This window comes from Pinus tabuliformis, chromosome 4_1, assembly GCF_031772625.1.
Source record: "Pinus tabuliformis cultivar Carrire ecotype Pingquan chromosome 4_1, CPIR1, whole genome shotgun sequence".
Classification (NCBI taxonomy): Eukaryota; Viridiplantae; Streptophyta; class Pinopsida; order Pinales; family Pinaceae; genus Pinus; species Pinus tabuliformis.
In genome coordinates this window covers 639,115,164-639,131,785 of record NC_142303.1, presented here as the reverse complement: position 1 = coordinate 639,131,785, position 16,622 = coordinate 639,115,164, and the positions used below count along the sequence as shown (strand labels likewise).

The 16,622-nt window shown below is 36.1% G+C and overlaps 1 protein-coding gene across 4 annotated transcripts in view; it reads left to right on the top strand.

The window, feature by feature from the left end:
• The window catches only part of LOC149177672 (alpha/beta-Hydrolases superfamily protein), a 112,155-nt gene that overhangs the window by 50,859 nt on the left and 44,674 nt on the right, over window positions 1–16,622 (top strand). For all 4 annotated transcript variants that reach the window (XM_089420181.1, XM_089420182.1, XM_089420180.1 and 1 more), the window contains exon 2: window positions 16,558–16,602. In XM_089420181.1, coding sequence (XP_089276307.1) covers window positions 16,558–16,602 — 45 coding nt within the window. The remainder of the gene's footprint in view (window positions 1–16,557; window positions 16,603–16,622) is intronic.

Here is a 16,622-nt window from a genome sequence, read left to right as displayed (position 1 = left end):
CGTGGTTTTGTCCCTTCGGGGTTTTGTCCCTGGTGTCTTCATGTGTTGGCTCTTGAATTCTTGATAAATATATCTACAAATCTATCTCTCTGACACTTGCAAAAGGAATTCAATAATAATAGAACACATACATAAACCATTAGTTGCATAAGAAGAAACTTAAGTTGAGCAAATGTAAAGATTTTAAATTATTGATTCAACGGTCAACCCTCCTCTCAGTAATTTCCAATCATAAATATCAATTGGTATCAAAGCCAATTTCCTTCAGTAGTAGTCTAACAACTAGGAGGAGGCTAGTCAAGAAGGATGTTCAACAAATAAAGCCCCTCTATTTACTGGTACAAACTATGCCTTCTGGAAAGTGAGAATGAAGACATATTTAATGTCTCTAGAAGTAGAAGTCTAGGCTGCTGTGAGTATAGAGTATGAAGAACAAAAGGAAACAAGTAGTGTCAAAGATGCCAAACTGAATTTTATAGCTAATGCAAAAGCTATGAATGCACTTCTGAGTGGTTTATGTGAGTTTGAATTTATCAAAGTAATGCATTGTGAGACAACCAAAGATATCTGGGTTAAATTAGAAAATATTCATGAAGGAGATAAAAAGGTAAAGATGGCCAAATTACAAGTGTATAGAATGCAGTTTGAGACCTTAAAAATGAATGAAGATGAAGATATAGCTAAATTCTTTTAAGAGTTGATGAAGTCGTAAATATCATGATGGGTCTAGGAGAAACAATCAAAGAAAGTGTAATAGTTCAAAAAATATTGAGGTCATTACCTTCTAAATTCAATCCTAAGGTTTCAACTATAGAAGAGACAACAAACTTTGAGACTTTGAACAGGGATCAACTACTTGGCTCTTTGACAACATATGAGATGAGAATTCCAAAAGGGAAGGCAGTCACTAGAGAGGCAGCTTTCAAGGCAGACAAGTCCATAGAAGAAAATGAATGTTCATGCTCAGGTTCTGATGAAGAAGAAGCAAAATTTGTTAGAAGGTTGAAGAAAGGCACAGGTAAGTACAAAGGAAAACTTCCATTTAAGTGTTTTAATTGTGGAAGAGTGGGGCATTATGCTTCAAAATTTCCTTATAAGAAAGAAGAAAATTAGCCTAAAGGGAAAGAGAAGAACAAGTCTAATAAAATGCAGAAAGAGAGAAAATTTAAAAGAAAAAGTTTCTATGCTCAAGAAGATAGCAGTGTATCTGAAAGTTCTAATGAATCCTCTAGTGAAGATGGAACCAGTGAATTCATGTTGATGGCCTTGAAAGAACTTGAAAAGTATTGCTAGGAATATGAAGAAGAAGAGGAAGGTGAGGTAGACCTTCAGTGCCTTATAGATGAAATAGAAAAGCTTAAACTAAAGAATAGAAAGCAGAAAGAGATCCTATTGAAATATGTAAAAGAAGAATCAAATTCAGAAGACATTATCAAGTTGAAAGTTGAACTTGAAGAAGCAAAGAAGGTGGAAGACATTTTGATGTAGCAAATAAAAGAGAAAAGCCAGGAGTGTGAAAGATTGGAAGAAGAGGTGGTAAGTCTGAAGAAGAAGCTAGAGAAGGCTCAAACTGAACTAAACATGAATATTCAATAGATAAAAGGGTCTGAAAAACTAGATGTGATATTAAATGCTCAGAGGTCTCCACTCATAAAGATTGGGTTAGGTTATGAAGGAGAATCTAGTAAATCCAAGGCAAAGGATAAAAGGACAATCACCTTTGTAAAAGCTGCTAGGGGAGAGGATGACAACTCACATCAATCTGAGAACAAAAATTTGAGCAACACTTCAACATCAAATGAACAACTACAAAGAAACATTGCCGGAAAAGTACAAAAGGCAAAAGGAATGGACAATCAAACAACAATCTATCAGAAACCACACTTCTTCAGGAGACAGGATTATCAAATGTCAAGATGGTTAGATTCTCAAACAACATCCACTACCAGGTACAAATATTTTTTTATGGATATTGTTACTGCTGTAAAAATTTTGGACATAAATCCATAAATTGTAGAGCTTATGTTAGAAGAATTGATTTGGGAAATTCTAAGAGAAGAAAGAATGGATTCACAAACATTAAAACAAACATGAATCTAGACAAAAATGCATTTGCTCCTCTCCTTGATATCACTGAATGTTTCTATTGTCACAACTTTGGGCACAAGTCATATGAATGTATGTTTCTATTGTCACAACTTTGGGCACAAGTCATATGAATGTCAGCTTAAAGACAATAGATTAACATCTTAGAATATTTATAATGTTTATAAAACAACTGGATGCATGCAATGGAGAAAAAAGGTAGAAGAAAAAAACCCTGATAAGGGTGACCTAGTTCTGTATGCTCAAGATCAAACCACTAAATGGTACGTGGACAATGGTTGCTCTAGACATATGACAGGAGATAAAAACAAGTTTGTTTCCCTGGATGAAAATAAAACTGGAAATGTCACATTTGGAATAATGAAGCAGGAAGAATGAGAGGAAAAGTTACAATCAGTCTGAATAATGGAAGAGGAAAGGCTCAAGATGTACTGTTGGTAGATGGTCTACAACATAATTTGTTGAGTGTAAGTTAGATGCGTGACAAAGGTGGTGATGTTCTCTTTAGAGCTCAAGACTGTGAAATCAAGTCAATATCTACAGGGAAGATTTTGGCTAAAGGAGTTCGAACTGAGAATAACGTATATATCTTGAAGGAAGAGAGTGAAAAATGCTACATCAGCAAACAAGATGAATCCTGGCTATGGCATAGGAGATTGGGGCATCTCAATTTTGATCACATCATCAGACTCAATAAGAAGAGAGCAGTTAGAGATCTACCAACATTAAAGAAGCCTCAAAACACTATCTGCAAATCATGTCAAATGGGTAAACAAACACGAACATCATTCAAAGTCAAAGATAAACTATCAAGTAGTAAGCCTTTGCAGCTAGTTCATATGGATTTGTGCGGGCCTTCCAGAATAGAAGCACCAGGAGGAGAAAAATATTTCATGCTGGTAATTGATGACTATTTGAGATTGACTTGGGTGGCATTTCTCAGAAATAAGTCAAAAGCATTTGAGAAGTTCAAAATATTCAAGGCATTGGCAGAAAATCAAACAGGGTGCAAGATAAAGTGCATAAGGTCAGACAGAGGAGGTGAATTTACCTCAGATGAGTTTGCAGACCTGTGTAATGAATTTGGCATAAAACGATAGTATACTATTGCAGACACACCTCAACAGAATGGAGTTGCAGAAAGACAAAACATATCTGTTCAGCAAATGGCTAGAGCCATGATGCAAGAAAGAAACATTCCTCAAACCTATTGGGCAGAAGCGGTACATACATCAATACATATTCTCAATAAGGCACATCTCAAACCAGACTGTGATAAGACACCCTATGAACCCAACTTCAATCAAACATTTTAAAGTATTTGGGAGTAAGTGCTATATCAAAAATAATGATGAAAAGTTAGGAAAGTTTGATGCTTGATCAGATGAGGGAATATTTTTGGGATATTCATCAAAAAGTAAGTGATACAGCTGTTATAATAAAACACTGCATAATATTGTGGAATGCATAGATATAAAGGTTGACGAAGTGCTACCTAATAAGAACAAGAGCACAGGTTTTATCAATCCTCCAGATCATCATCATCATGTCAGTAAAGAAAATGAAGTACAAGATGAAGAATTAGAAGATACAAAGACTCATTCAAAAGGACCCTCAAGACACACTCAAAATAATCATCATGAAATTCAAATTATTGGAGATTAAAGTGAAGGAGTACATACAAGGAGGCAACTAGTAGAAAAATCTGAGCAAGTTCATATAGCTATGCTGTGACAGATAGAGCCAAAGAACTTTGATGAGGCAAGTAAAGACAAAAGTTGGATAGATGCTATGAACAAGGAGTTAGACCAAATTGAGAAGAACGAGACTTGGGAACTAACACCAAGACTTGTCAGAAAGAATGTCATTGGCACAAAATGGGTATTCAAAAATAAGATGAATGAACAGGGTGAAGTTGTTAGAAACAAAGCCAAACTAGCGTGTAAGGGTTACTCACAAGTGGAAGGTCTTGATTATGAAGATACTTTTGCACTAGTCGTGAGACTGGAGGAAATCAAGATGTTTTTGGCCTTTGCGTGCTACAATGATTTCAAGGTATACCAAATGGACGTGAAGTCTACTTTCCTAAATGGTGATCTTGAGGAAGAAGTCTATATGGAACAACTTGAAGGTTTTGCATTATCAGATAAGCCTAACTATGTTTGCAGGTTAAAGAAAGCACTGTATGGTCTTAAACAAGCACCATGGGCATGGTACTCTAGACTGGACAAGTACCTTCAAAAACAGGGTTTCAAGAGAGGAGGAGCTGATAGTAATCTGTACATAAAGGTTGATGGAGATGAATTACTGATTGTAGTTGTGTATGTGGATGATATTATGTTTGGCAGCAATAAATATCATCTAGTAAAATGGTTTGCTGAAGAGATGAAGACCGAGTTCGAAATGTCAATGATTGGAGAACTTACCTTCTACCTAGGGCTCCAAATCCTACAAAAGCCTGGAGGCATATTCATTTCTCAAGAGAAATACCTAAGAGATATGTTGAAAAAGTTCCAAATGGAAGACTGTAAACCTGTCTCAACCCCCATGGCAACTGGATGCAAGCTATGTGCAAATGATGAATTGCCTGATGTGGATCAAAAGTACAGATCTATGATAGGAAGCCTGCTATACTTAACAACTTCTAGACCAGATATAATGTTAGCAGTCGGATTAGTGGCAAGATACCAATCAACACCTAAACAAAGTCATCTATTAGCAACAAAGAGGATATTCAGATATTTGAAAGGGACTACAGACTATGGACTATGGTATCCAAAAGGTAAGGACTTTACATTGACAACATACACAAATGCGGATTGGGCCAGTTGTGTGGATGACAGAAAAAGTACAAGTGGTGGTGCATTCTACCTAGGAGAGTCTTTGGTTGCATGGTTAAGCAAGAAACAGTCATCAATTTCTCTATCTACAGTAGAAGCGGAATACATAGCAGCTGCAACTTGTTGCACACAAGTGTTGTGGATGAAACAGACACTACATGATATGAAGGTAAATTTTAATGAACCTATATCTATCAAATGCGACAATACAAGTGCAATAAGCATTTTAAAAAATCATGTGCTCCATTCAAAGACTAAGCATATACCTATAAAGTACCACTTTCTCAGAGAACAAGTGGCTCAACAAACAGTGAAGATGGAGTACATACCCACAAAAGAACAAATAACATATATATTTACAAAGCCTCTTGCTAGAGAACCATTTGAATATGTGAGAAACAAGTTAGGGATAATTTCTGCAAACTCTCTTCACTAATGTGACTTCAAAAGGAGAACCTAAAATATTACAGAGTATATGAAATTGAGCACGATCTAAGGGGGAGATTATAGGAGCAGGAAGGAGTAATGAAGAGGAACAAGAGGCTTATGATTATGTCAAGAATTTGAAGCAGTTAAGAAGCAACAAGAACAAAAGCATCATCAAATTGTGAGATCAAGCCACTTTCTTCATGAGCTAGCAACATCAATCAGGTTCACCATTCAAAAGTCCATTCTTTAATGATTTTATTTTTATGTACACATGTATATATCCTGTACATAAACATGTAAATAAATATTTTCAAGCATACATAGTCCTTCTAAGACATTTGCTTATCCATTCAAAGCATGTTTACATGGAATGCATCAATGTACATTATGATGATCCCTGTATTTAACTGCCATTTGATCTATGAAAACCTGAGATCCATCCAAAAATATACATGGAAGCAAAAGAAAAGGTATTACCATCAAATGGAGGAGCAAATTCTATTCTATTCAAATATATGTAGCAAGCAGAAGCAAAGAGACTACTTTGGAAATAAAATTTCTCTTAAATCCAAAGGACAACAAGTAATTAAGATACAATGCTACATTCAAAACTAAGACATCTTCGAACATGTATGCTTCCATCAAGCTAGAGGAGCATATCTTATTCGTCTTTGTATCAAAATTCCAAGAAGTCTTCATCCTGAAGAATCAGGAGATCGACATCTGAATCACACTATTTGTAAGTTTCATATGAAAAAATCTAGCTCAACAGAAGATCATGTACAATCTGCTACAAAGGATTATTTCATGCATAGATCCTTTTTATGTTTGCAAAGAACTGTTGCTGAAGAAAATTATGAACAGAAAAGCAACATGTGATTAGGCTACAATGCTACATTCGACAACATCACCAAGACTCCTCTATATCCTTCAACTATGTATCATGAAAGCAAAGATTCGTATGCTATGCTACATTAGAATGTAGGAGTTTGAATGAATGCAAAAGATGAATGCTAGAAGTATTGAAAAAAGGGGAGAAGAATCTTGAATTGCTTCTACAACATGAAGTATTCCTAGTTATCCTTGGCACAATATGTTACATAGATTTTTTTTGAAGAAGAGGGAAAATACATACCTAAATGCAAATGATAGTTAATGAGTCATTGCAAAAATCTAAATCTTACTATAAGGCAAAATATTGCAAGGACATTTATTTAGCAAACCGGATGGAAAAAAAGGGAGCCATCTCCAGCATTAATTCATTCAACAATTAAATAACTGTGTACATGCCAAATGCTGCAAATAAAAATGAAGAAAAAAGAAAAAATCCTGAACATAAAGATTCAGATCCATCTTGAGTGCATCAATCACAAACAAATACCAATAGACTCTGAATGGTCTTGATTGAGATTGTGGACGGAAATCTTTGAGAACAAGACATTCTCATGCATCCGGTCACAATAGAAAAATTGTGAGTCAAAGAGAACCAAAGATCAAGAAAATTGGGTGTATATGCATATATGTATTTCACAAACGGGTTCACAAGGGTGGAAGACATGGTATGAAGTGACTGTGACAGACCGAACAATGGCAGAGGTAGAAGGTAATGCAGGAGACAGAGAAGTAGATAAAATAATCAATACATTTATTAGTTGATGCTATCTTCTATACTATTATTCAACGACAAATTGCCCATCATTACTTGCTATTGACACCACAACCATCTCTAAGATGCAGTGCAATCTTTTGACATAGAAAGGAATATGCCAACTATATGCAGGTTAGAGAAATGTTAGGGAGGTAGAAGAATACATATTCTATCGGATCAAAAAAGCATTACATTGTTTGGCATCGACAAAAATTAATACCTGGCATCCTTAGAATTAATTCATACTACACATTATCAGTGCTATAGAATTAATGGGCCTATGCGAGAACAACGTTACATTCCCTGGCATCCACAAAATTAATACCTGGCATCTTCATAATTAATACCTACTACACATTATCAGCGCAATAGAATTAATGGGCCTTGTTGGAAACACTGAGAGGGGGGGTGAATCAATATTTCTTTTCAATTGTTAATTTTACCAATTAGATCACTTATATTTAGAACACAAAATGAGCAATAAGAATAATTGCTTTTATTAATTTCTTCTTTACAATAAATCAAGTACAATATATGTAGGGATCCAACCCTAGATGAAGACACCGATCTTCAATCTCCCAGGCTCCAACCTGTAATATGCCAAGCACCGACTTGGACTTCTAATTTTCCAACCTTGTCAATTTGAGGCACCAACCTCAAGGGCATCAACCCTATATCTGGTTCAGGCTTCGACCTAGTTTCTTGAGGATTCCAATCCTCTAGGGCTCTAACCGTATTCTCCAAGGCACCAACCTTGTCTTTTTGAGGTTCGAACCTCTTGGGCTCCAACCCTTGCTTTACTTTGTCAAGATATGTTTAGTTGTACTTCACGGCTCCCAATATATTCTTCAACGAGCCCTGTCTATCTTCAGCAAGACCTCCTCCAAATTACTTCATCAATGACAACCTTGTCTTCTCAGAAGGTGTCACCACTGCTCTTCATATTACCCAAGCAAAGATCTCCAAGGTTACCTCATGATGACTTCAATGCATCATGGTCTCCAATAATGCCTTCAAGATCAGCTAAAGCTTCTCAACAAGATGTCTTCAATAGGCTGCACTAAGTCTGTATATAATGTCCTTCAACAAGCTGCTTTACCAAGACTTCAAAGATCCTTCAATAATGCTTTGGTGATGTGTCAAGCAAAAACCAACCTGTCTACACAAGGATCTTGACTGTTTTCAAAGTATCTTCAAGTGCTTCAATGTGCTCTAGGATGATACTCCAAGGTCTGCTCAAGACTATCCCAAGACAACTCCAAGATGTATATCAAATTTGCATCTGCTCAAGACTATCCCAAGACAACTCCAAGATGTATATCAAATTTGCTCCAAGATACTTCAAAGAGCTGCTCCAATTCCCTGTCCAAGTTTAGTCTTCCAACAAGTCTCAAATTATGCTTCAAGGTGCTGCTATATGCTCATGGAGATCTTCAAGTGATGCTCACCTACAACTCTTCATGTTTGTTATATTCTGCTCCAAAGATATCACAAGTTTGTCTTGAGGTGATGTCAAGAACACTGTTCAAAAACTTCAAGAGACTACTCTTCAAAGCTACCAAAAGACTGTCAAGAATTCCAAGGCTCCTCCAAGCTTGATGCCAATGATGTGCCACAACTCAAAATCTGCTTAGATGCTACAGCCAGTCACAGGATTGAGTTACTGAGACTAGCTGCTACAGGACTGAGAAAAGTGTTCTGCAATTCTTCCAAAGGATGTCTGTCCAAAGTGTGTTTCCTTCAATACTGAGACTGCTGGTCCGAGTCCTAGACTTGTGACTGTTCTGAGTCTACCACAAAAGATTAACCACAGACCTTTGTTAAGCTACAGGTCCAAGGTTAGGCAGCTGTAATTCTCTTCTCAAACTTAGCCCTCCAAAAAATTTGAGCACTGATCCTTGTAATTCTGAGCCTTCCAATTAGTGATCCGAGCCTCCAAAAGCAGTCTGAGTTATGTCTTTTCCACAGGTGTACAAGCAGCTGCCTGAGGTCTGTAATCTTTAAAAGGTTCCTGTAGCTGCTTCAGTTGTCAATTTATAACCCAAACTGTATTCTTTTTTATCTCCTCGGCCTTGTTTCTCTTTCTGTACCTTATCTCTGAATTAATCACCGAAATCATGGTTAAAATGAGGTGCTAGACGTCATATTTATATAGGATTTCACCTTGAGCTGAAAGGACACGTCTTTCTGCAGGTAGGCCGACATGAATTTCTAAGTGTAAGTTGGTTTAATATCAAAAATATAATTTTTAACTTGAAAATTCAATATCTCACAAACTACTGAGAGTTTCGGGACAAATAAGGGCTCATTGGAAAGAGGAAAAAATCCTCTTTAAGATGGTTTAGGTCCCATGATGAAAGGTTGCTTCTAAGGTGTCAAAAAATATTTTTCTTTGTGACTGTTTTTGAATTTTTTGTAGTGCAGACCATGGGATGACTGTTTTGGAATTTTTAGTGAAGAATATAGGGACTAGAATTTAAGGGTTTTTTCATTGTCATGACTCCAACTATGTCATTATATTATTTCCATGTCATCATGTGGTCCTCCATGTCATCATATGTCACCAAGTGCTTTAAGTGAGGTCTCCACTTGTCATGTCTTCAATTATGTCATCATATGTCATCAAGTGATCTCCAAGTCCTTCATGTCATATCTTCAACCATTTTCCATGTCATCAAATATAATGTGTTGTCATTGTTCTTCAATAGAGCTAGTTAGGGCAAGGGATTGTATATAAGGATTAGGGCTCCATACTTTGTCATTAGGATTAGGCATCCTTATCAATCAAGAAGAGCTTGTCATCATGAGCAAGGACATCATCATGGTTTTAGGGCTTTATCATCAAGAGCAAGGATATCATAATATGCATGAGGTTATGGCATCTTCATGGTTAGTTCAAGGACATCTAGGGCACTATGATCAAAGGGAATCTAGGGCAACATCATAGCTCACAAGAATTTTCCATCACGAACAATGCCATATTGACATCAATGACAACCTTGATTAATAGGCTTATGTAAGAACAATATGGTATCAGATGACATAAATGATTATGAGAATGTTGATATTTTATTATACAAGGGTTAATTATCGTGTATCATTATATGGTCGCTCAGTAAATTATCCTGTGCATTATTGTAAGAGATGCCTGAATATCTTGGATATTAGGGTTTTGTGCCCTAATTTAATAAGAGTCGCCACTTTCACCTACCCGACTTGTATATTGTATAATTGTGCCAAGAAAATAATTTAATCTATTGGTTCATTCTTAGTCATGCAAAGTTATGTCATGGTTAAACTCATTGGGTGGAGATCATCTGTATGAGAAAGCCCTCATATTATGATTATAACATGAGAAAGACGAATTGCAGGTCTTCTACGCTGCTCACTCGTCACACCATTCGTGGGCTTCTCTGTCCTCTCCAAATCGATGGAAATACATGTATTAATTCTTGTCTGTATGCTATAGCGCAATTCGCTTGCTCATACAATGCATCTAATATAAAATCTGCTTGGTTGCATGCCAAAGCTTTGGGTTAATAATGTGTTTGTGGCACACATCAGAACCCCTTCCTTTCCCTCTCTGAAATGGATGGATGAGGGTTGAAAGCAACTTGTCTAAACCCCATTTCGAATGTAGCCCGTTGTTGAGTGATAGCTACTAAACCAGATGGACGTGCCTTGCGTACAAAACATAGCCAGCTCCCTTAATGCATGCCTGATACTCAACTATTTTGAAGTATCAATCCGATCAGTCATAACTTGAAGAAAGAAAGGCATGGGGGTAGGGAGATGTTGCGTCGTATCCTGGTGAAGGGGCAGAACCTGGAGATCGATACGAACCATTAGTTGAATAACTGCATGAGAATGCTATGCCTCAAAAGTACTGGCATGACCTTTGAAAAACACTACCAATAACTTCGATAGCATTACCAAAAGATTCGATAGCAGATCATGTAGAAAGATATCATGCAGAAAGATTCGATAGCGCCCGGTTCTAGCGTAAAGGGAAGAAGCATGCATTGGTATCAGAGAAGCAACGACGTTGGAATTATGTTGAGTTTGACAACGCTAGAGAAATGTTAAGATAGAACGTTGATCAATAGTGAGTTGCATGGTGGATATGCCGAATTGGAAGAGTTGCACAACGCTGAGGTGGGGCGTTGCGAATGTTGAATTGGATAACGTTGGACAGGTTTGAATTGCCATCATTAAGTTGGAGAGTGGTGCCAACGTTCAATTAAATACATTTTACAATGTTACCAACGTCCAATTTTCTGGGAAAATTAATAAATGTTGGCATTAATTATTTTTTACAATTTTTATTTTATTTTATTACAATGGTGCAATTCCTATCACAGAGTTTCTAGTAGCGGTTATAAGGTGACTAGTATCAACGTTTATATAATGCGTTTATTGAATGCAACTTTCCATTCAACGTTAATAGACAACGTTAATGTGATTCTAATAATATCTCCAACATTAATAATGATACCTCCACCAATATTATAATGCGTTATTACTCTAACGTTCATTTGCAAAGATACTTCCAACAGTAATACACCATTTTATACAACGTTCATTTGCAAAGATACTTCCAACAGTAATACACCATTTTATACAACGTTCATTTGCAATTATAATGATATCTCCAACATCAATATCATTTATATAATGATACCACCAACGTTCATTGCAACATGCATTTCCCCATCGCATATGATGTATCAACACCAACATTCATTACAACGTTTATATAATGTATTAACACCACCAACGTTCATTTTCCATTTCACCAGTGTTTATTTCAGCAACATTCATTCCACCAGCATTTAGTTCATTTGCCCAACATTTATATAATGTATTAACACCACCAACATATGCAACGTTCATTTCACCATTCTTCTATACACCATTATACTATTCAACAACATCATAGGGTTGAAATGGTATCGTAGTGTTTGGAGCAGACAAGGAGCAACACATTCCCTTGAAACAACAACGATTTCTCTAAGACACTGTATTCCAAATTGGAGCATGCTTATTTAAACATATTTGTTTGGAGCATGTCAATTTTTTTTAGGGCACATTACTTCTCTTGGATCATATATTTGAATGTGATACTTATATATTGGAGAACACTGGTATTCCTATTAAAGTGCAAAAAATTTGAGCATTACTCATCTAGTAAATAAAATTTGAGCATTAAGTTGATATGCTTAGTCCTATTGTCTCATGATGGACTGCCATATCCACTGAATATCCACTGATATGTGTATTTGGCATGATACAACAAGATTTCAACTACCATATATTACCCACAAGATGATGTTGCTATGGCCTCAACTTTCAACCTTCCCTCAACAATATTTAGGGATATGGAGATTCTACAGTATGCAATGGATTCTTCTTCTCACAAGTGACTCTATTGTGATTCTGTGTAAGATTTCATCTCAAAGCAGCACTGGAAATCATAGGTCATCATATATACATTGGAACAACATTTTGTCTTCCAGATTTGCTACCTATTACATACAGAGATATGGAATTTTTTCTTGGGGCATGAAACTTAGAGACTGACCAGTCACAACCACTCCTTGTCATTGATGTCAAAGGGGAGGTATAAGGCAAATGGAGGCAGGAGAGGAATAGCTATGTTGCCATCAATGCCAGAGGGGGAGAATGTTGGTAATGTTGGCATTGATGTCAAACGGTCATGATAAGAAAACTTGGTGTTTTTGTCATTAAGCTGATTGATTAATGTTGATGAATGTTGTTGATGTAATTGCAAAAGCTGAAAGTGATGTGAAGTGCAAAGGCTATGCTAATCAATGTGAAGGCTAAACATTGTCAAATGGAACATAAAATATTGAGACACAAGCTGAAAAATATATGCTTTCATTGAACAAAAAATGTATGATACAAGCTAATACAAATCTGATTTGTCTCTTGTAATCATTACTGGTTGAATTGTTTTATTTCAACTCTAGTTTATGTTACAAATTGTTTTCAGAACTGAAAATGAAGAGACAAGCTTGTGAACAGTTTTTAGAAGACCAAGAGACAATGCCTCATTTCATATTCCTGCAAATAATACAAACAACCAATATGGCTTGCTTATAAAATATACAATGTGGAATGGAAAAAGAACTTTTGGAAGTGAAGTAGTTTGCATAAGAAGATTGATGAGCAACAATAGAAGAGGCACACAGTTGAAAAGGAGAAGCAATGCAATAGTAAACATGAAAGCAAAATGGTATATAAGGTAACCAATATTTGTGACTTGATGTTGTGATCGAGAGATTTTTGTCCCCTTCTGTGTTGTATCATGATAAAGAACAGGTTGTAGCCCGTTGAGGTGGGAGCCTCCTGTGTGTTGTAGCCTGCAGAAAATTGGTGGGAGTAGGTGCTTCTTTTGAGGTAGGAGCCTCTTGTAGGTTGGAGCCTACAAAAATCTGATGTAATAAGGAATAGTAGCTTGCCTTCACATTCCATTCAGCCTCAATTTCGTGGTTTTCTCCCTTCGGGGTTTCCACTTATATCTGGTGTCTTCATGTATTGGCTCTTGAATGCTATGTGAATATTCTTGAGTTCTTGATAAATATATCTGTAAATATATCTCTCTGACACCTGCAAAAGGAATTCAATAATAATTGAACACATACATAAACCATTAGATGCATAAGAAGAAAATTAAGTTGAGCAAAAGTAAAGATTTTAAATTACTGATTCCCCCCCCCCAGTAATTTCCGATCATAAATATCAATTCTACCACATGACTCTTAAGGTTCATAGATGGGAAGATCGACATACCATTGGATGGATGTGATCCTTACCTCTCATGGCAAGGGGTATCTCGCCTATTGCTCGATATAGGGTGGTAGCCGAAGCTCCCCTATGGGGAGATGAGAAGGGGTGAGTGAATTATAAATGATGAAATGCAATTATTTAAAGCAAAGAACAATCAAGCCTTAAGAAAATTAACAAAGAAATACTAAAGTATTTATTTTCAGCAGTTCAAAATTTTATGTGATAAAATAATTTTTTGGGAATAATTAATTGTTGGATAAAATAAATCAGAATTGGCATTTAAATCTTAACAAGAGCTTGAGGCATCACACAATATCTAGAGATAGTATATTTGTATACTCCATTAGTGTTTGATCCTCATGGATCATGGGAAAAGCGTCATTTGAAAAGTGTCCACTATCGATTGATCATTTGAATCACATCTGGTTCACAAAGAGGGATCTATTTAATTATGCCTTGAGACAATTTGTTTTTTTAAAAGGAAAACAACTCATAGGATTGAAAACTTGGAAAACTCTGCCCCATCCTCAAGTATTTTTTACTAGCAAAGATGGGGGTTTATGTTAGGGTCACAACCCTTTTTCTTATTACTATATCCATTATCTCTAGTTGTAGCCATGTTGTCTTGTGGTGTAGATATGACCGCTATACCCTTATTATTCTATATATAGATAAGTGTGAAAATTTACCAATTCAAATTGCAACAACTAGAAATTTATTCTTCTAACTAAAATTTTAATTATGCAGTTTATTTGCTATGACAAATATCGAATAAATCACACTGCTAATTTTCACCATAAAATACCGCGGAAAATAAAATGCTCGAAATTGAGAAATATACTAGCACACACACATAAAAATGACAATTAATTTTGGACAATTCTCCCTGGAAAAACCCAATGTTAGAAAATCGGTGCAACAGTGACAGTTTTATTGTTATGCAGTAGCAGAAATTTTTACAATAAAATGGCGCCAAACTGGCGTTTCTATCTGAGAGAAATACTGGCAAAAAATATCTGAGGGAATTTAACCTCCTCTCCAAGCAATCCCAACACACTCTGACAAATCCAAGTTAGCTGTCCAAGCCCCCTGCATAGGCTTTTACGTCACCTCTGCGTGACTTGTAACTCGCTCAACCCAGAACTACTGCTACTCAAGTTGTTCTTCCTGTCGCTGCTCTGGAAATGATCCTCTCGGCCTTCTGGAAATTTTCCCGGCCTCTGGCAATTGAAACCACCTCTAGCTCAGCTAAATCGAACTGCCTCTTTGAGGCTCTGTGCAGCCCTTGAGTAGCCTCCTGGAGAAATAATACGACCTCCTCTCTTGACTCTTCCGGAACTGGAATTTTCTTCGGAAATCTGCTATTCTGCCCCTCTGCTACCTGCTACTCGAGCTCTCTTGCTGAATCCCCTGCACTGGATAATCAAATTGTCTAGATGCCACTGGTGTATTCTCCATCTACCCATTGACCTCTTCTTATAATCTCCAGTTGAGACTTCAACTTCCAAAATTAAAACTTAATCGATGGTTGAGATCATCTCCAAGTCGATCCATGTGAGTTTCTAGAGAATTCTCACCTTTCTCAATTAATTACTATTAATTAACCAGTTTTTCTAAGTTAGACTTAGAAAAATTTAAATGATGTTCAATTAATTTAATTGAGCTATCTCTAGGTGGAATTTACAGAAACGATTTCTAGGTTTTGGAGATGTCTTGTGTTTTTGGCCTCTCCACAAAGTTTGAGACTAGAACACCATCTGATGCTACAAAAACTAACAATAAGGAGACTCACTTGAATAAGAATCTCTTGTTGAATATCACTGGTGACTGTACCCTTATTCTTGTCCTATATATAGATAAGGAGACTCACTTGAATAATCATCTCGTGTTGGGTATTTGGATATATTGCAATGGAAGGTTGCTCCTTGGAAGTTGTCTATTACTATTCATTCATTTATTCTCATAATATAGGCATGTATTTGTGGTTCTTATTCTCTTTTACTGTGTCCCGTTTTTTATTTTTTCTTGCCCCTTGGAAGTGGTCTATTATTATTCATTCATTTATTCTCATAATATAGGCATAGATTTGTGGTACTTATTCTATTTTGTTCTGTTTTACTGTTTTTACGTTATTTGGTTCATAACAGTGCCCTTGTTTATTTCTTCTTGCATCAGCAGTAATTGAGTTTATTTGTGGGTTAGGAACCTGAATTCCAAATGCATGCAATATGATTGTAGATAAGATTCAAGAATCAAAAGTATCACAGCTGTAACACATTCTACCCTTGGTTTCTTCTTGTCAGAATATTTTGAACTGATTGAGAAGTTTTATAAGGAAGACTTACTGGAAGATTGGATGATCTAGAAAAACATGAAATAGTATAAAAAGAAATGTTAACTGTCTTTGTCTCTTTTCAGTCCTTCTAAGTTCATATTACCAAAATCTTACTTAAAATGCTCTGATGAAACATCATTCAAAGGAAGAATTCTTGCGCTGCATTTCTCATATCCATTTCCTTCTTGAACTAAAGCCACTGTAAGTGTTGCTTGATGACTTCAATATATGTAAACTAGAATTGTTTGCAGGGTTTCATTTCATGAAATAAAATCGGAAAATTGTTTCCATTTAACTCTCAAAACAAGCTTGTACTTAACCTGATTTTGTTTACTTGATTACTACATATTTACCTAATTTGGTCTTATATATCTGTATCATCTCATCAGGGTGAAAGTGACATACCTTCAGGCTCAGTTGCTGGTTCGCTTCAGGTAAGCTTCTGATTGTAAGT